The sequence below is a fragment of the Hyperolius riggenbachi genome, chromosome 12 (assembly GCF_040937935.1).
Source record: "Hyperolius riggenbachi isolate aHypRig1 chromosome 12, aHypRig1.pri, whole genome shotgun sequence".
Taxonomy (NCBI): domain Eukaryota; kingdom Metazoa; phylum Chordata; class Amphibia; order Anura; family Hyperoliidae; genus Hyperolius; species Hyperolius riggenbachi.
Genome location: NC_090657.1, coordinates 112,149,345 through 112,170,328, shown reverse-complemented (window position 1 = coordinate 112,170,328; position 20,984 = coordinate 112,149,345). Strand labels below are relative to the sequence as shown.

General features: G+C 45.1%; 1 protein-coding gene across 3 annotated transcripts in view; it reads left to right on the top strand.

The window, feature by feature from the left end:
- Positions 1–20,984, top strand: part of CASKIN2 (CASK interacting protein 2) — a 225,447-nt gene that overhangs the window by 95,127 nt on the left and 109,336 nt on the right. For all 3 annotated transcript variants that reach the window (XM_068261965.1, XM_068261966.1, XM_068261964.1), the window contains exons 4-5: positions 8,866–8,963; positions 9,182–9,327. In XM_068261965.1, coding sequence (XP_068118066.1) covers positions 8,866–8,963; positions 9,182–9,327 — 244 coding nt within the window. The remainder of the gene's footprint in view (positions 1–8,865; positions 8,964–9,181; positions 9,328–20,984) is intronic.

Sequence of the window (20,984 nt, the reverse complement as noted above, 5' to 3'; positions counted from 1 at the left end):
AGTAGCTAATCATCTCTGCTGCAACACTAATTATCCCACCTGTGATTGTGTTTGGTTTCTTGCAAAACATGCACTGATGATGGGTCTTGAGGACAGGGTTGTGGAACTCTGATTTTTTTTTTTTTTTGCCAAGGAGGCTGCATTACACATTTTTTTGTAATTTTTTTTTTCTGTTTCATGTAGCTACCCGAGTGGTAGCTACATTTAACACCACTAGAGGGCGCATGTGTCCCTCTAGTCCGATCACCGCCGGCAACAACAGCAAACAGGAGATCGCGTATAGAACGCGATCTCCTGTTTGGCTTCTATTGTTGCCATGGCGATGATCGGAATGACGTCATGGACGTCAGCTGACGTCCTGACGTCAGGCGCACTGGATCCAGCCCTTTGCGCTGCCCGGGAGTGATCGGTTCGGGCAGCGCAGGGCTCTGGCGGAGGGGGGGCCCTCTTCCACCGCTGATTGCGCCGATCAAGCTGTACGCGTGGCTAGCAAACTGCTAGCTGCGCGTACAGCACTTTACCAAATTTAAATCGCCCCACCAGGGGCTGAGATATCCTCCGAGGCGGCTTACCCCGAGCTCAGCTCGGGGTTACCGCTAAGGAGGTTAAAGGAAAAATGTAGTGAGAAGTATATGGAAGCTGCCATATTTATTTCCTTTTAAACAATACCAGTTGCCTGACAGCCCTGCTGATCTATTTGGCTGCAGTAGTGTCTGAATAACACCAGAAGCAAGCATGCAGCTAATTTTGTCAGATCTGACACTATTGTCAGAAACATCTGATCTGCTGCATGCTTGTTCAGGATCTATGGCAAAAAGTATTAGAGGCGGAGGATCAGCAGGACTGGTAGGCAACTAGTATTGCTTAAAAGGAAATAAATATGGCAGCCTCCATAAATCCCTCTCACTTCAGTTGTCCTTTAAAGGACAATTGAAGTGAGAAGAATGAGGCTGCAATATTTATTTACTTTTAAGTAATACTAGTTGCCTGGCAGCCCTGCTGATCTATGTGGCTGAAGTAGGGTCTTAATAACACCAGAAACATGCATGCAGCTAATCTTGTCAGATCTGACAATGTTTGCTGCCATAACTTGCCAGATATAAGCAATGAAACGCAATGAGAAATTTAGTTGTTTATGAAGGTACTTACAAAATGAGGTTGCAACCAGTAAGGCCTGTGGAGAATAACCATCTCCAATCGTTAACAGCAGGTTTGTCTGTGCTTGTTGGGTGCTCTCTCTAAAAATTATGGACTGGTCCTTCCCACAAAGGTGCTGGCAGGAAGACACGGGGGGAATACAATACAATACAATAAATAGTTACGAGGTGGCTTACCTCAGAGATGACACTAGTAGGAAAAATTAAAAAATGTATATGCACTATGGCAACACATTTCCTGGGCACTTTCAGCTCACCTCCCAAGGTCAAAATTCAGTGCCTGCAAACATTAGATATAGTAGTAGCAGCAGTAGAGTATAAACTAGCACAGTACAAACATTAAAATGACAGGTACTCAATACTAATGGCAATAACATATGGACACCTTTCCTAAAAATAAATAAATAAAAAAATAAATAAAAAAAAACCAGAAAATACAATTTATATATGTAAGAACATCATCTTCTGTCCCTGGGAGAACGCTCCCGGCCACAGGAGCGGGCCACGCATGCGCGGCGAATCGCTACTCGGCCAGGTTTTTGGGCACTATTGCGGGTGACAGGAACCGCCCGGGAGACGGCGAGGGACGGGGAGCCTCAAGGGAGCTTAAAGAGAACCTGTGCTGAGTAAAAATATTTAAAATAAACACATGAGGTAACTTCAAATGAACATTACATAGTTACCTTGCCATCAGTTCCTCTCAGAAGTTCACCATTTTCTCCTGACAATAATCCCTTCCAGTTCTGACAATATTTTGTCAGATCTGAAATATACCAGTTGCTGTCAATAAAATATCAGTTGCTGTCAGTTATAGCTGAGAGGAAAACTGATGTACCAGGTAATGTCCATGTTTCCCTATGGCTCAAGTGGGCGATGTTAGTTTAACTGTGTGCTGACCAGAAAGCTGTTATGGATAATGGCCATTTTCAAAATGGAGGACGGAAAATTCCCTTGATCACAGTGAACAAACAGGACGCGGGACAGGTGAAAGACACTGAGGAGTAGACTACATAGAAGGTAAGTATGACTTGTGTATGCTTATTTTGACTTTTAATTTTCAGTTCAGGTTTTCTTTAAGGATGCCCCAGGTAAGTATGGTACCTGAGACAATTCTTGTCTCAGGTACACTTTAAGTATCCCAGGGTTTTCTATTTAAGCATTTAGAAACTAGGTTGAATTTTTTACTGTCTCTGATCGGTGGCAGCCTATTAAGTGTCCAAGTGTTAGAAAAAGGTCAATAGTTCATGTTATTTATCTCTCCCTGCCCTCAGAAGTTGTATTCTGTTTGGAAAACTTTTATGGCTGCAATTTGCTTATCAGTGATGTTTACTATATTGCCAACAAGGTACCGACAAGACAGAAGCTGTCACCTAGAAATTAACTCTTTCAGGCAGCAAAATAAAACAAGTAACAGCCTGGTTATGAATATGTTTTGTAGTGTACATACTCATGTTTATCCCATTATGTCACATATTGCCTTGAGTATACTTTACAAAAAATATTCAGGGCATTTTATGCCACACTTCTACATTTTTTCCACAGGTACCTAAAACATTTGTACTGTATAATAAAGATTTATAAACATATATCACTCAAAAGGGTTGATTCATTAAGCTGCAGCTTAATGTGAGAAGTGCGAGTTGAGCGCACGCTACACGTGTTAGTGCTGCGTAGCCTGCAGTGGTAATTTGCGCGCTCCATTCGCATAACGGCTGCTCCACTCATCCTGCCCTGGGCCCCATCAATGGCTTTATAGGACATGATTCCCGCACTTTGATTCGCTGTGATTGGCTCACTTGACAGGCAGCCTATTAGGCCAATCAAAGTGCAGGGATCATGTCCTACAAAGCCACTGGACCCGTCGGGTCTCAGGGTGGGATGAGTGGAGCGGCCATTATTTGGAAGGAAGGCCTGTAAATTGCCGGCACATGCTACTCTGCACTACCGTGCGTAGTGTGTACGCAACTTGCGCTTCTCACATTAAGCTGCGATGCTTTAGCTTAACCACTTCGCGTCCCTGGGGTTTTCCCCCTAAAAAACCAGAACAATTTTCTACATTTCACACTCTTCCCATTCATTAGCCAATAACTTTATCACTACTTATCACACATAAATGATCTATACCTTGTTTTTTTCGCCACCTATTAGGCTTTTTTTGGGTGGTACATTTTGCTTAGAATTATTTAATTTTGTACACATTTTAATGGTAATAAGGGGGAAAAAAATGAAAAAAGGAATTATTTCTCAGTTTTCAGCCACTATAATTTGAAAATAATAATTGGTACTGTAGATTAAACATACACATTTGCTTTGCCTGCTTGTCCTGGTTATTACAGGGTTTAAAGTATGATCCTAGTACAATGTATGGCGACAATATATTATTTGGAAATAAAGGTGCATTTTTTTCCATTTTGCGGCTTTGCGGATTTTTTAATTGTTGTGGCACTTTTTAATCATCCCCGCTCCCTAGTTAGCAAGATGTGCTCCTTTATACCCCCCCCCTCCCCCATACTTGGCCAGATGTGCCCGTTACCCTTCCCCAGCCCCTGATGTGCCTCTGTAACCCCCTCCCCACTTCAGTAAACCAGATGTGCCTGTTTATCTCTCCCCCCCATAGTTAGCCAGATGTGTTTTTTATTACCCCCTTCCCCCCATTCATAGCCAGGTGCATGCCCTTTATGCCTCCCCCTTCCCCATTTATAGCCAGCTGTGCTCCTTTTAATTTGTATCCCCCCCCCCCCCCCCATGGATAGCCAGGTGTTGGCCCTTTAAGATATTGCCGATCCTCTGTAATACCCCCCTCCCCCTCCATGCTGCGATCGGGCAGCATGGAGGATTACAATGTAACAATATTTACCTGACCTTATTCCACCGGCGATCACGATCTCCTCCCTGCAGTACTGCTGGCAGCCTCACTATGCTGTCCGGATCGTGTCCCGGCTTGATTCACTCAGCATAGTGAGGCTGACAGCGGGACTACAGGGAGAGGATCGCGATCGGCGCTGGAACAAGGTCAGGTAAATATTGTTACATTGTAATCCTCCATGCTGCCCGATCGCAGCATGGAGGGGGAGGGGGGTATTACAGAGGATCGGGTGTGGGGATCGGAGACCCGGGAAGGGATGCCAGAGTAGTGTAGTTAGGGGGAGGGGGGTTAATGAGCCCAGGAGCGTGCTAGCACGCCCGCTGTGCTCATTAAATGACAGCAACTTATAATCACGTCATGTGGCTTTCAGGAGCCACTTGCAATGACGTGATTATACTGTATGCGGGATATAAACTGGTTAAAAGAGAGCCAGAGGTGGGCTCAAAAAATGAAGAAAAAAAGTAGGCTACCTGATCTGTGGGGCTGAGCGGATCAGGTATCCACAAAAACCTATAGGTCACGGCGCTGAAGGAGAGACTAAGTGTCTCTCGCCACGTGCAGGGAGGCGGTGGAGCAGCAGGGGGCACGGCCAGGTAAAGAGCTGCAGGAACACCCCTGGTGGGCATTTTAAACAGGGAACACCTTTCCCTGTGTTTACCTCCGCAATAGCGACAAATAGTGTCGCTAATTTCGGGAAGGCTGTAGAGCGGCAGTGGGGGAGCAGAGAGTGGCGGTGTGGGGACACAGAGGCCTGTCATGAGGCAGAGAACATGCCTCTGTGTCCCAGCTGTCCCCCATCTGCCCACCTCGGGTTCTCTTTAAAAGGACTCCGAGCACCTCTCATGGGAATGCCTTTAAGACAGGCGACTTATCAAATGAAAGGGTAGAGCACAAGCTACAGAAAGGTATGCATCTTTAAGTACTTTGCAGTACTGGTCGGAGTCTTAAAAGCATGCCCACGAGAGGTGCTCTGAGTCCCTTTAATGACTCAACCCCAATGTTCCTTAGCAGGGCTGAAGCTGCATACCGTATATACTCGCATATAAGCCGACTCGCATATAAGCCGACCCCCCAACTTTTGCCTTAAAAAAAAAAATGGAAAAAATGATTGACTCGCATATAAGCCGGGGTAATGCAGTGGCTCCTGAGTTTCAATAACCAAAGCAGTGGCTAGCCCCTCTCCTTAAAGCCAGATGTTCCCGCTGTACTGGCCAGCCCCATGCCCTTTACTATGGTCAAGATAAATGTGGACATGCAATACAGCCTAAAACTGGAGACCTAGGCAGGAGGGTAAAGAGCACATTGACACCGAACAGCTAATAGACACTTGATCACAGCTTTCGGCAATCAAATGCTGTAATCAAGCATCTTAGTGAGCAAAATGGGTGTTAGCTGTTCAGAGCCACTGTCATCTTTACCCTCCTGCCTAGGCCTCTCCAGTTTTAGGCTGTATTACATGTCCACATTTACTGGTATCTTACATATGGTAATAATAATATAGTAAATACTGTATGAATCTGTGACAGCCAGTGCACTATACTGTGCTGATGGCAGGCGATCTGTTAGGCAGGGTAAATCTCCAGGACAATCTGCAAGTTGGCTGTATGCAGAACTTGTACATAGGCTCACTGTTAATATTAGTGAGCACATGTACTTCATACTGCATACAGCCGATTTGCAATGTGTATCTATTGTATATAGATGTCAATGTGACAAAAAAACGTATTTACACTACATACAATAATGTCCCAGACAGCGTGCTTGTGAAGAAAAAGTGGCAGAAAAGACCATAGTGGTGTGAACAGTATTGATCAAAGGTGCCCGTAGCTGGAGAAATACAGTGATGTGTTCATAGTAACAGAAGCGCACAACCCGCTGTGCTGAAGGAGTGCAAGGGATGCACAAATGCAGAGAATGTGTACTGAAAAGAAGAGCGGTGAAGCGATGTTTCTACCGCAAGATAGATAACATAGATAGATAGTGTGGTTGTGTGGGTGGGAAAAATAGGAGAGGTCACAGAGGAGTCAGGGCTTACCGGGGAGGGGACCACGGAGCAGAGCAGGCCACTCAAAACCTTCGCTATTCGCCGCTAAAGAGCGGCTTCTTCGAAGCCACTGTCACCCCGATAACGGCTGCTCCAAAGCCAGCTCTTCCTGCCTGACGCGTCCCCGCCGGACATCTAAAGGCGCGCTGTGTTCCCGCTCATCCCCGCGGAATCTGAACTGCCGCCTGACACCTAAAGAAAGCGCGGTATGTCCCCGCTCATCTCCCGCTGGATCAGATCTGCTAGAATGCCGGCAATGACCCAGGTATGCACTCGGGGGGCCCCGCAACAGTCAGTCTGCACACCCAAATAGTATATGACTCGCATATAAACCGAAGGGGGGACTTTTGAGCACATTTTTGGGGGTCAAAAATTCGGTTTATATGCGAGTATATACGGTACGCTCGCTGAACGAGTGTACACAACTGAACGCACGACCTGATGACCTCCATGACCTTTATTTCTCAACGGACAACAGACAGACTAGCGACCAACTCATTTACATAATGAGCAGGACGGACTACACATTCAAAACTAGTACAAGTCATTCAAACGACTTGTACACATGGACCAACTGCACAATATCAAAAGACCGTGGATTCAACAGCTGGATCATTCAAAATACCGGTTATCAGTCGCTTGTTAAGTTGTTCGCATGCGTACACATGCCTGATTGTCTTCCAACAGTCTAAGGCGCGTACACACGCCATCCCGCAGCAAGCGACGGGTCCGTCCAAACGTCCGCCCGGCGGGAGGCTCTGAAGGACCCGTCGTTGACGGAAGTAGTGCGTGTGTACGCACCTTAAAACAGACTGAAGTCTGAAGACAATCACAACTTGGGAAAAAGGGATGATTCCTGGTGGTTGAGACACCAACTGCCAAGGCTCTGCAATGAGCGAGACCAGGAGCCCGATGGTGCAGTATCGGTAGTTAAAATTGGTATGAGTAAGATAGTAAGATATACTCACAAGGGTGGCTTGCACTCCTGCAACCACTGGCAGAGCTTACGGGAAATTAACCATTTGGTATCCAAGATCCTTGGCACTTGGCAGGTGCTGGCCGGTCGCTCTCCTTAGGTATTTGGACACATGGTGTACCATATACTACCCAGAAGGGTTGGACTACAACTAAGAAAACGTGTTGAAGGCGCCCAGAATATAATTATCTTAAATCATAAGGTATAAGAGTAATTCGGTCTTACCTCCGTAAATGAACAAACCATATGAGTAAAAGTTTTTTTAATGATGCACACAAAAGACAACGCGTTTCACGGGTACTGGCCTGCTTCATCAGATCAATAACAAAGTGCCTAATTCCTGTGCTGTCATTCCTCCGGTCCCCTGCAGCGGCGAAGTTTTTGTTTTCCACCAACTGGCCAGTCGATGGCCACTACGCCTGAGATTTCCACTCAGAAATCTCGTACTGCGCAGGACACTCCCAGCGACGGGAGCGTGATGGAGGACGCATGTGGCCAGGGCCGTGCAGGCGCAGTGGCCATCCACTGGCCAGTCAGTGGAAAGCACAACTTTCCGGGGACCGGAGGATCATTGAGTGACGGCGTGAGCACAGGGGGCTGGTAGAAGCCCCCAGTAATTGAAACTTTTTTTAAAGTTTGGTTTAGGTTTCCTTTAACCACTCTGCGACCGTCTAACACAGGATGTAGGCCGCAGAGTGGCTCCCTTGTTCCTCCGTCGTGCCATATGGCCTCACAAGATTAGATGGGAGTGCACGTAAATAAACCATGCAGAGCTCTGTGATCAGCCTGCCAGCCCGCGATCGCAGCTGGCAGGCTGTGATCGTTACAAGGGGGGGAATCTATGTAGCACTGCCATCTGACGCAGCGCTGCACAGTATATTGCCTTCGCCTAACTGTCCCATGGAGTGGCTCACAATCTAATCGCTATAATAGGCATATGTCTATGTATGTATTGTGCAGTGTACCTATGGTAGTCTAGGGCCAATTTAGGAGAGGGGAAAAACAGGCTTTTTTTTTTTTTTTTTTTTAAATGCTATTTTAAATGAATAAAACAAAAAAATTCCAGCAGCAATCAGAGACCACCAAATGAAAGCTCCATTAGTGGCTAGAAAAGGAAGTAAAATTCATTTGGGGACTAAGTTGTATGGCTGACCAATAAACTGTTAAAATGGCGAAGTGCTAAATTGTAATAAATCGCCTGGTCATTGGGTGGGGGATAAACCTGTGGTCCTCAAGGGGTTAAAGGGAACCTAAACTGAGAGGGATATGGATTTTTCCTTTTAAACAATACCAGTTGCCTGGCAGCCCTGCTGATCTCTTTAGGTGCAGTAGTGGCTGTATCACACACCTGAAACAAGCATGCAGCTAATACAGTCTGACTTAAGTCAGAGCACCTGATCTGCATGCTTGTTGAGGGGCTGTGGATAAAAGTATTAGAGACACAGGATCAGCAGGAGAGTCAGGCAACTGGTATTATCTTAAAAGGAAAAATCCACATCCTTCTCAGTTTAGGTTCCGTTTACGGACATTACATCAAAGTTGGATCAGCCTGTAGTGTTTCTTTGTTTTTTTCCACTTGCATTTTGAGTGTGACTCCAAATCCAGGCCTCCATGGGGTTGATAATTTTTGATTTTCATTGATAATTTTTGTGTGATTTTGTTGTCAGCACATTCAACTATGGAAATATTTCATTCATTCAGATCTAGGATGTCTTATTTTTGTGTCCCCTTTTATTTTTTGAGCTATGTATCTAGCTAACATTCAAATTCAGGACTCTAGTACTGCAAAGAAAGAACTTGTCTTGTATTCCTGTGTTGACAGGTTTTCTGCACTGCACCATGCAGCTCTTAGTGGCAACTCTGAACTACTTCTCTTACTGTTGGAAACACAGGCAGCTGTGGATATAAAGGATGGCAATGGTGAGTACCTAATATCTGATGTTATACAGTTATGATGTGAGATATGCATTTGTGGTTTTGTGAATGCTATTATTAAGATGTATGTATTTATATATATATATATATATATATATATATATATATATATATATATATATATATATATATATATATAATACACACAAGCATGACACGACACCAAAGACAATGGCTAATGTGCTTTCATTTTACCCACACAGGTATGCGTCCATTACATTATGCAGCTTGGCAGGGCCAGCCAGAACCTGTGCGACTTTTGCTTCGTGCCGCTGCCAGTGTCAATGCTGCATCCAATGATGGGCAGATCCCCCTGCACTTGGCTGCACAGTATGGACACTATGAGGTGGTAAGTTCCAGCATGTGAAAATTCCAGATATACCCAAACTTCTGATGGGGGAGCATAGAGTTAGATATAACCCTCTAGGGTAACTTACAAACATCAGCTCTTTCCAGAAAGCAAGATGTTGGCCCCCGTGAAGTAAGTGGCAGCACATTCTTCATGTTACACTTGCCTAGTTGCTTTGGAGGGCACCTCAGTGGTTACATAGTTACATAGTTATTTGGGTTGGGTTGTTTGTTCACTCATTTGGTCCGTCTTGCTTGTCTATCTTGTCTTAGCAGTCCTTTCAATCTTGCCAGTCTGTTCTGTCAGTCTTGTCTAGCCTGTTATTTCTGTCTCTCTGGCCACGCCAGGACCTCTTGTCCAGTCAGTCCTGTCAAATCCTGCCATTGTCCAGTCCTGTTTGTCAGCCCTGCCCTGTCCTTCACTCATTGCAAGATTCACTCCTTCCTGTCTTTTCTATCACCAGTGAGGTAATCCCAGGGAAGACTATCTGGTGGCCCACCAGGCAGCAAAGTAGTTCAGCACCCGCTAAGGCAGTGCCGTAGCTAAGGAGTTGTGGGCCCCGATGCAAGTTTTTTAAAATGGGGCCCCCCAAGCACTCTATACATAACAATTGATACGACGCACCAAAACCTGCTAATGGCAACTACAGTGTCAGAGGAACAAGAAGGGGATGGGGAACAATTTGTTAATGATTACCACTATTCAAAGTATCTATAGAAATGATTATTATGAGCACAGAACCAATAGAGAGCTAATACTGTAGTTGAGGAAGGGCCCTTCGGGGACCCACTGGCCCAAGGGCCCCGATGCGGTCGCAACCTCTGCAACCCCTATTGCTACGCCCCTGCACTAAGGTGGTGCCTAGCATCCCTTGTGAGCTCTTAACAATTACCTTGAGATGGCCCTGAAACCCAGGCCAGATTTGTATTTTTCATCACCCTAGGCCAGCGGTGGCGGGCCCGGCACGCGTAGCCTAATCTGCTGGCACGCCACCGCTGCTTATGAACTGGCCGCAGCGTCTACTAGACGCCGCCGTGCCAGTTCATAGCCCGCAGCCCCGCAGTCTCCCGGGAGGCAGACCAGGGCTACGGCAAGATGGCCGCCGAAGCCCTGTACTGGAGACTATTTGTCTCCAGTACAGGGCTTCGGGCGCCATCTTCCCGTAGCCCTGCACTCTGCCTGCCAGCGGCAGCGCGGGAGACTCAGCTGCAGAAGGAACGTCCGGGAGAGATGCGCGCCAGAGCCCAGCAGAGAGACAAGACTTCTGTCAGGTGAGTACATTACTTTTTTTGCAGGTAAAATGCGGCCCACTGTGTTATTTTCTGCTAAATGCTATGTTTCCCACATTGTGTTTATTTACTGTGAAATGCTGCCCACTGCGTTTTTCTGGTGAATTGTGGCCCACTGCGTTTGTTTTCTGGGAAATTGTGGCCCACTGCGTTTGTTTTCTGGTGAAATGCTGCCCGCTGCGTTTGTTTTCTGGTGAAATGTGGCCCACTGCGTTTGTTTTCTGGTGAAATGTGGCCCACTGCGTTTGTTTTCTGGTGAAATGTGGCCCACTGCGTCTGTTTTCTGGTGAAATGCTGCCCACTGCGTTTGTTTTCTGGTGAATTGTGGCCCACTGCGTTTATTTTCTCTTGAAATGTGGCCCACTGCGTCTATTTTCTGGTGAAATGTGACCTACTGCGTTTGTTTTCTGGTGAAATGTGGCCCACTGCGTTTGATTTCTGGTGAAATGTGGCCCACATTGCAAGATTTTCTGCTGAAATGTTGCACACATTGCGTTTATTTTCTGGTGTCTGGGGTAACTGTTGCTGCATTTATTATTAAGGGCTCATTCACACTACAGAACGTATGCACGAATGCGATTTCATGCATGCGCTGCCAATGCACAGGGATCGCACGGAATGCACGTTGTGGTGCGCTAAAGCGTGGACGTCGGCAGCTGTACCCATCGGGGAAACGTATGCGTTGTGCGTTAAAATGTTCCCAGATGCGTTACAACGTAACGCATGGGAACGCACACCTGTAGTGTGAATGGTAACATGGAAGTCTATTGACTTTCATGTTACCATCTGAATCTTACATTATGTGCGTTGCGTCAAAACTGACAGCGCAGCACATAGTGTGAATGAGCCCTTAATGGTCATAGTTGGCTATATTTGCTGCTTTGGGGTTACGGCGGGTATAAATGGCATCATACAGTTTCTGCACACCCATGATGCGAATCCTCGTTTCACCACATCATGGCGGAAACACTGCTTTCTTATGCCTCGCTGTTACATCATTACGTTAGCTCCGCCCATACAATATCATGGCCACGCCCACTTTTCGGCGCGGCGCAACCCCACCCCCCATTGGCACTCGGAGATAAATAAGTCGGTGATAGGTCGCAGCTTGGGCAGTCGGCCTCTGAAAGGTTAGCCATCACTGCCCTAGGCCCATTGTAACCAACCCCATCATTTTCCTATAATCAATTAATGAGACAGCGAGATGGCACTGTAAGGGGCAGCCAAGGTCGCATTGGTTCTCTGCCACGTGTTTTTACTTTTTTTTTTTTTTTTTACTTTATTCTTTGCGTTACATTTACTTTTTATCCCCTCGTGGCTCCTCCTGCCCTCACCCAGAATCCTTTGCCTCCAGGAAACTGGCCGCTTACCCACCTCCATTGCATGAGCAGAATCGGCCGCCCATGTGGACCTCAGCTCAGCCTTCCCGACATCAGGAATGGGACCCAGGCATCCAATCAGCCTCCACCTGCTATCGGGACACCGGTCGAGAGGGCGCACTCGCTGCAAAAGACCCTCATGCCAGCCGCCCATGTGGTCCCCAGCTCTGGCTGCGCTGACATCAGAAACCAGCTTGTACGCTCATAGAACTCCTGCCACTACTAAATGCTGCTGACTCCCCGGCCACTGTTGCCCGAGAGGCCTGCCCTTTGCCCAATGCATGCCACTGCTTGCTGTCCTGATGATCTGTTTCTGGCTGCCTGCATCACGAGAGGAGTGCCACTGATTCCTACCACGGGACCCGGCCCACCTGTTCCCGTAGTGTGCAGCGTCTTTGCTGCACACAGGGAGAGCTGCAGACCCTTTTGTAATGGCTCCCCTCATAGAACTCCTGCTGCTTCTAAAACAATGCTGACTCCCCCTCCACTCCACTGTTGCCCGAGGTGGCCACTATTCGCCCATGCATGGCACCGCTGTCTGTCCTGATGATCCGTTACTGGCTGTCTGCTTCGCGATAGGAGTGCCGCTGACTCCTACCACAGAAAGTTAGTCTAGCTGTTCCCCCTTGCATGCAATTTCCTCAATAAACTCGGGGAGAGCTTGCAGACCCATTTAGTACCACTGTTTTGCTGGACTTTTACAATGTATATTACTACCACTGTTTTGCCGGACTTTTGCACTGTATATTTTACCAATGTTTTGCAAGGCTTTTTGCACTGGTCATTCTATTGCATTCTGGACTAGGTCCTGTACCAGGCTATTGCACTTTGGAATGTATTACTATCTGCCACACTGTTACGCACTGCTTCTGCTGCACCACTGCTTTTATTTTCTCCTCTGATCTAGTGCTGCTGAACTGTACTGAACATACCCTTGCTTGCTTGCTGCTAGCTCTGTATTGCCCTGTGTGCAATGTTGGATCGCTTACACTGTTTGAAGGACCTCCTTTATACTGTTGGACTGTATGCACTGCTTGATGCACTGTTCTCACTCCACACCAACCCAGAGCACCATCACCCACACCAGAGCAGAGCTCCTGCAATGAGAGTACCAGGCCCAGGTAGTGCCATTGTGGGACACAGTCTGGGCTCACATCAATGGGTGGGCCCACAGTAAACATCGCCCCAAGGGGAGGAGGGCAGGAGCACAAGTAAGACTTAAAAGGAGGGTCATCCATCCCAGCCATTCTATTGATGAAAGTTCGCTCATTCCCTAACAAGCGGTATGAGCTGCTTCTACTACTCAGCATTAAAGCAGTATAAAACCCTGACATAATATTCAATAAAAACATGTTTTTCTACTTTTTATATGCCATACGGTTATCATATTTGCATTTGTGCATAAGTATTATTTTTCATTTACAAATTACAGGTTACCAAAAGTACATTTTTTTGCTTTGGGAGCTGACTTTGCATTTTATTCATAACTGGTTTTATTCATTATGTATTGAAGGCAGAAATGCTTAGAGTGTCTGTCTGTGTCCAGAAGCTTCTGCACAGTCAGAGAATGTGTCACATTCCTCACTTGATACAATTAAGTAAACACAAGATAACATTATCTCCACTTCGGATGCGTCCATATTTCTCTGCACTGAGCTTTGAAGTCCTGTGTGTAACCCTTTGAATGCTGTTCTAGTAAAAAAAATGATGGTTGTATATAATATGCTGTAAATAATTTTTTAGAGCAAAGAAGACATGCTGGGTTTCATTCCGCTTTAAACCCTTGCTCGGTGGTAACTCTCAAGTCCTCTCTTTTACTGAGACCTGGCAGAATGGCAACATCCTGGATAACTTCCTCCTCCTACCAGGCTTCAACCTCTTCCGGGCCTCTGTACGTTAAACTGGAAAAATGTGTTTTTTAGACTAGTCAGATTCTCTTTTTGGGTTATATAATTTCTGACCAAGGTTTAACCATGGAACCTGCCAAGGTTGCTGTGGTCAAGGCCTGGCCACAGCCAGCTAACCTCAAGGCCTTGCAGCGTTTCCTGTGGTTTGCAAACTTTTATAGGAAGTTTATTAAAAACTTTTTCTCTGTAGACTTTCATCTTACTGAGTTGACTCGTAAAGGTGCTAATCTTGCTCAATGACCAACTCAGGCAGTGCAGGGGTTTCATTATTTTGAAGGAGGCATTCTACTTTGCTCCTGTTTTGATCCACCCAGATGCTCAGTGCCCATTTTATGTAAAGGTAGTTGCTTCTGAGACTGCTGTTGGAACAGTGCAATCACAGTTTGCAGGCTGAGTGCTGGTCTGTTCTACTATATCTACTAGTACAGTTTGCCGGTAATCCTGAGAAGTTGCATCCATGTGCCTATTTCTATTGTAAATTCTCTCCAGCAGAGTGGAACTATGACATAGGTAATCAGGAACTGTTGGGGGTCAAACTAGCTTTCAAAGAATAGAGGCACTGGTTAGAGAAATCAGAAAAACTTTATTCGCCAAGTGCGACCAAGTCACAGCCGGAATTGCTTGTGGTTACATGGTGTAGTGCTATAGCTTTTATGCGCCATATTGTACTGATGGTGTTGTAGTAAGCCATCTTATATGAATCTTTTCATTCAGATCTGTATATTGGTTAATTTGAGTCGGGTGGACTTCTTTAACCACTTCACCACTGAGGGGTTTTACCCCCTGAGCACCAGAGCAATTTTCACCTTTCAGCGCTCCTTCCATTCATTCATCTATAACTTTATCATTACTTATCGCAATGAAATGAACTATATCTTGTTTTTTCCGCCACCAATTAGGCTTTCTTTAGGTGGGACATTATGCCAAGAATTATTTTTTTCTAAATGTGTTTTAATGGGAAAATAGGAAAAATGTGGGGAAAAAAATAATTATTTTTCAGTTTTCGGCCATTATAGTTTTTAAATATTGCATGCTACTGTAATTAAAACCCATGAAACGTATTTGCCCTTTTGTCCCGGTTATAAAACCATTTAAATTATGTTCCTATCACAATGTTTGGCGCCAATATTTTATTTGGAAATAAAGGTGCATTTTTTTCAGTTTTGCGTCCATCCCTAATTACAAGCCCATAGTTTATAAAGTAACAGTGTTATACCCTCTTGACATAAATATTTAAAAAGTTCAGTCCCTAAGGTAACTATTTATGTATTTTTTTAATTGTACATTTTTTAATTTTTTTTTAATTACAAAAAAAAAAAAAAAAATAGGGAGTGTGGGAGGTAATGAGTTAATTTTATGTGTAAAAGTCATTTATTTGTATGTGAAAAATGTGTAGGGTGTAGTTTACTATTTGGCCACAAGATGGCCACAGTAACTTTTTGTTTTAATGCGACCTCCAAGCTTCCTTCCGGAAGCTTGGAGGAAGTATAAGGAGGCTGGACACGTGAGTTTTTTTCTCACAATGATCGCGCTGCCCATAGGAGAGCAGCTGATCATTGCGGGGCTTAGATCAACGAACGGGAATGGATTTTCCCGTTCATTGATCTCTGGGTGAGCGGGCGGCGGCGTGTTTACTAGCGGCGGGCGGCGTGTTTACGAGCGGGAGCGCGGGCAGCGTCGGGAACGCGGAAAGTACGTGTTTCTCCGTCCCTGGTTTTTAAAGGATGGAAAAAGGGGCGGAGAAATACGTACGCGCGGGGGTAAAGTGGTTAATACTTGTTTATCAGGAAACTAACACAGATGGGTCTATGAGTCATATGTTACTTAAAAGGCACCATTATAGGGAGTGCTTGCATATACAGAATGTACTAATCTGACCCAAGACTTCAGACTCTTTACTAATGAACTATTGGCCCTTTAGTGTATTAAGTTAGGGGACATTAGGATATTTTTTAGGCTATAATGCATGACTATGACCTTATTAATGGGTCGTAAATATTCTGGAGTGAATATCTAATTGTGTAGATGGGCGGATGGACATATGAAAGGGGGCCATAAATCTATCAGAAGTATGCTGACCGAAATATGGCCTAATTGGTGGACTTCCAGCCATTATCACTTGTTCCAAAGTTGCTGATCGTCAAAAAGGGGGTTTTCTATAGGCTAACATGGGGTTCCATGTTGGTCTATGGGATGAGGAGCTATAAAACTCAGCTGTTATTTCCAGACAATCGGAATTCCCTCAACTCGTAGCTGGGCTGGCCACCTAGCTAACACTGACTGTGCTTCCCGTCTGAGGAACTTCTAATCTATCGTGAGGGAAGAGTTGCTCTCTAGGACAGATAGAAGTTACTGCAACCTTGAGCGGGACACCTAGGAAACACAAGGTGATGTGATGTGTTTATAATTCTGATACTTGTTATGTTATGTTATGTTGTTATTCTCTGTCTTCTTTCCAATAACTTGGTATTGTATATCATATTCTGTATGAATAAACTTGTTAACCTTGTTACTTGTCTCTGATTTTGGAGGAATCTAAAAGAACCTGCAAGTGCTACATTTGTAAGTGGTGTCACTTTTTCTGTAGCAATACACATGGCATACAACAAAAGGAGCAGTAAACAGACATTCAGGCAAGCAAGCATCAATACATTGCAGATGAACATAAACATAGTGGTGATAACATTGCACAAAGCGGGGCACAGGGGCTGGACCATGTCCTTTGGGACTCCACATATGGGAGGGTGAGTGAGTTCAAGAGAAGGACCGCTTGAGGGAAGAAAGAGTTCCTGTGCCTTGTAGTTCTGGTGAAAATGGTCCTGAGGCGGCCGCCAGAGGGGAGGCGGTTGATATAGCGCCAGCCGGGGTGTGAGGGGTCGTACAGTATCCTATATGCCTTACCCCACAAACAGTTGGTGTGTAGGAGGTCCAGGGGTGGCAGAGGTGACCCAATGATCCTCTCCACAGTGTTGATGACTCTTTGAAGTTTCAATCAGTCACTTGCGGAAGCGCCTGCGTACCAGACGACAATGGAGGAGCAGAGGATGGACTCAATAGTGGCAGTTTAGAAACAAGAGGGAGCGCCACATCCAATTGCTGTTTACAGTTACTATAAGAATCTTGAAAATATTGAAGTTACAGATTGCCAAGCAAACTCATGGTGATCCAGAGTTCCTAGGAGTGTGTAAGGAGCTGAAAGAGACCAAAAAGACTCCTTACTAAAATGTTATGTTTAGGAAAAGTTTGCCTTCTTAAAACAGAAGGTATTTGCGATTTTTCAGGTTGGAGTGAGCTCTGAGGTGTTTTAAATACTACCCCATAGAGCAACATTTATCCATGCCATGCACTGATGAGGATCAACCAATCCAAAACAGTCTGTATGCATATTGGATTAGTTTGGCTCTGTAATAATACAAGCTGACACATCCTTGCATTTCAGTGGTTCTGGAGGTGTGTTTAGCTATCAGGGACAACAAATAAATGTTTTGCATGTTCAGCGGTGCTGCACTGTGCGACACCTCAGATCTCAGTCCACCTTAATAATCGCAAATACTTTCTGTTTTAAAAGGAACCCAAGGTGTGAGATGTATTGATGCTGAGATATTTATTTCCTTTTAAATAATACCAATTGCCTGGAAGTCCTGCTGATCTTTCTGGTCAGTAGGGTCTAAATCATACACCTGAAACAAGCGTGCAGCTAATCTTGTCAGATTTGTCATAGACATCTCATCTGCATGCTTTTCAGGGTCTATGGCTTATAGTATAGAGGCAGAGGATCAGCAGGACAGCCAGGCAATGGGCATTAATTAAAAGGAAATAAACATGTCTGCCTTCAAATCCCTTTCACCTCGGGTTCCCTTTAAGAAGGCAAATGTCAGTTTCATGATTCCAAAGCTGTGGGCCATCTTGGTCTTTCTCTCTCCAAGTCCTTGTTCTCTCATTTTGTCTGTTGGTCCACTCTCTCAAGATTGTAAGGTTTACATTAAAGCATGTTCTGTATGTGCCCCCTGCAAAGTCCATTGCAGGTCTCCTGCTAGTTTATTGTCACCATTGTAAGTTCCCAAAAGACCATAATCCCACATTGCCATGCATTTCATATTTTAAGAGCACGCGTTTCGTGGTGTAAGCTGCTTCCTCAGCTTGATTGTTGTGTCTATAGGGTAGCTTCCGTTAGCCTGAAGATATTGTGTCTGACGGGGGGGGGGGGGGGGGGGGGTCCAATTCACTTCCCGGTTTTGGCACTGTTTTTGTCTCTCTCTCTCTCTCTCTCTCTCTCTCTCTCTCTCTCTCTGCAGACAGAGAGAGCAAATCAATCTTTAGATCAGTACTTGCGATGCTTTGTGTCTGAAGGGGTAGCATATATACCTTTTGCTGAATTCACTTTTCATAATTCAACACACTCTTCCACGCAGTTGTTTCCTTTTCAGTGTGTATACAGCCAGGAGCCCACATTTTTCTTACTTTCTGGCATTCTCCCAACCTCCCAGGTTTGGAGGGTTGGTTAAATCGCTCATCCAGTGTTTGGGAGAAGACTCAACAAAACCTCCTTCAGACCTCGGAATCACAAAAGAATTTTGCTGATAGGCATCAGTCCAAAAAGCCCACATTTAAACCTTTGGTAGATTTGTATCTACCCGCAATATCCCCTTATGCCAGGCTTCAGCCAAATTAGGCCCTAAATTCATTGGACCCTACGCCATCAATTAAGGGCTTAATAAAGTCTCCTATAAAGTCTCTCTCCCAAGTTATTTAAGGTGTAGCAATTCCTTCCATGTGTCATTATTGAAAACTGCTACCCATTCCACCTCCCCATCCCTGCCACCACCAATTATTATCCAGGGAGTGCCTGAATATGAGGTGGAGAAAATTGTAAACTCTTGTTGGTTCTGAAACTCCTTACAATATTTGATTGCAAGGGTTATGGACCTGAGGAAAGAAGCTGAGTACCAAGCTTCCATGTGCGTGCAGATAACCTTATCCGTTGTTTTCACTCTGCCCATCCTGACAAACCTCATAAAGAGGGTTCAGAGTCCCCTCCTTAAGTACTGTTAGGAATGGAAACTCAGTAAATTCCGACCTGTCAGAATGAGAACTAGGAGGAGTATTGCTGCCCATTGACAGCTTTAAGCCTCTTTTCCACGGACAGTTGATAGGCAGTGAAATGCCTCTCAAACTATCACAACTGCTCACTGCTGCCTAGTAACTGCTTGCTGAGCACACAGCTCTGTGGAAAAGAGGCCTTAGGCATAATAGCAAGCTTACCTGGTTCTCACTCGCTAATTATTTACCATGTGAGTCTGCTTTGCCTGACAGCTGGCTTGCAGCCAATAGGATAACTGAGGCGCCAACAGGATAAAAAAAAAAACCACTAAAAGAACTTAAAAACCCATCTTGGTAATAGAGGAGGCAGTGGTGGACTCACCTCCTCCAAGCAGAACACACGACTGTGGATTTTCATTCAAAACAATTTTATTGGATACTCCAAATAAAGTGCAACGCGTTTCGCGGGATACAAAGGCGCTCAGTGTTGATGATACTGGCAGATGCTGTTTACTCCTATCTGTTGTTGCCTGATGAAGCGGGTTTGTTCCTGTATCCTTTTGGCGCCTCTGTTATCCTATTATCCACATCAAGTCCACCCTTGATGGAGGGTTGTACCCTTCCTTCTTCTACTACAGAGAGCGACTTTTTAATCCTGAGTGGGGTCAGGACAATCTCCCCACCTGCTTTGACAGTGGTTGCCTACTTGGTAACCCCGGTTTGTGAGTATTAAATTAATATTATTACTCTTCCAATTATACATTACCAGTACATACTACACTATATTGGGCTCTTGGTGTTCTCTCTTTTTCTCGGCTTGCAGCCAAGTTCACCTAGAACACTCTGGATTAATTAATGGTCTGCTGAGTCTGGTTTGATTGGCTGCTTGGTCTTCCTGTCTTATTAAAGTTTTGACTGGGCTTCATGCCTATTATGATGTTCAGCTTCCCGTTCAGCGAAGGGTGCACTTTCATATTGCTTTGTGTGCTAACTAACCTTGGCTGTTTTGACTGTTGATAGAAAATAACTCACTTGGGCAACCCTCCTATTTGTGCCAATGTAAGTAGAATCTTTATTCACTCAGCTGAGGAGTTTTCCACATGCCAGCATACAAAGACAGCAGTTTAACTGCAAGCCTCACCGACAAGGAAAAAGTACATATCCTTAGTTTGCTCTATTTTTTATACCCCAATTAATATATTCCTCCTTTTAGGCAGTCTCTTTTCTATAAGTCCAATCATCACTGTCTTATGGTAGCTTGGTCCTCCTGGCTGGGTGGGTCCATTGTGTCATTCAAAGGTTGTTCCCACCTCTGGGCTGTGGTTGACTTTGGATAACTTTTTGAATTTCTTTTCCTCAAAATGACCTCAGAGAAAGCCAGCCCTGTGATCTGGTTCAAACTGCTTCCTACGTCCTCTGGAAAGGGGGGGGGGGGGGATGAAAGGGGGTAGAAGGTCATCCTGTAGGAGAGAGACTTGGAAGCAGTAACAGTGATCTGAATTCATATTCATTTAGTTACATCGTGATAATTCTTAAAACAATACTATAATCACGTTCTCAAAATGTCGCTCTAGCACACTAGTTTGATTACATTTAGAATGATTATATTAGCAGTATAGGAATATAAAAGGCATACACACAATTAATTGTAAAACCTTCATTAATTCTTTCCACATGACCTCTCTAGTTTCCCTAGAGATTGACCTCTGCTGGATTTTCTGTGTATGACCTCTGGCTCGTTCCTGACCTAAGGCCCTTACTTACTGGAAGATGGATCGGGGAACCCTCCGACGAATGAGGGTTCCCTGATCCATCGTCCCATCTGCGGGAACATGCGACTTCACGCGACGATACACAACGAGCGCCAATGAGAGTTCAAATGATTGCAGCACTTTGCGTGGGTTTCATCGGGGGTCTTCAGATCTGCCGTGATGGTCGTTTTTGCTGTGCGTCGCAAAATGTTGTACGTTTAACCACTTCACCCCAAAGCGGTTTTTACCCTAATGGACAAGAGCGATTTTCACCTTTCAGCGCTCATCCCT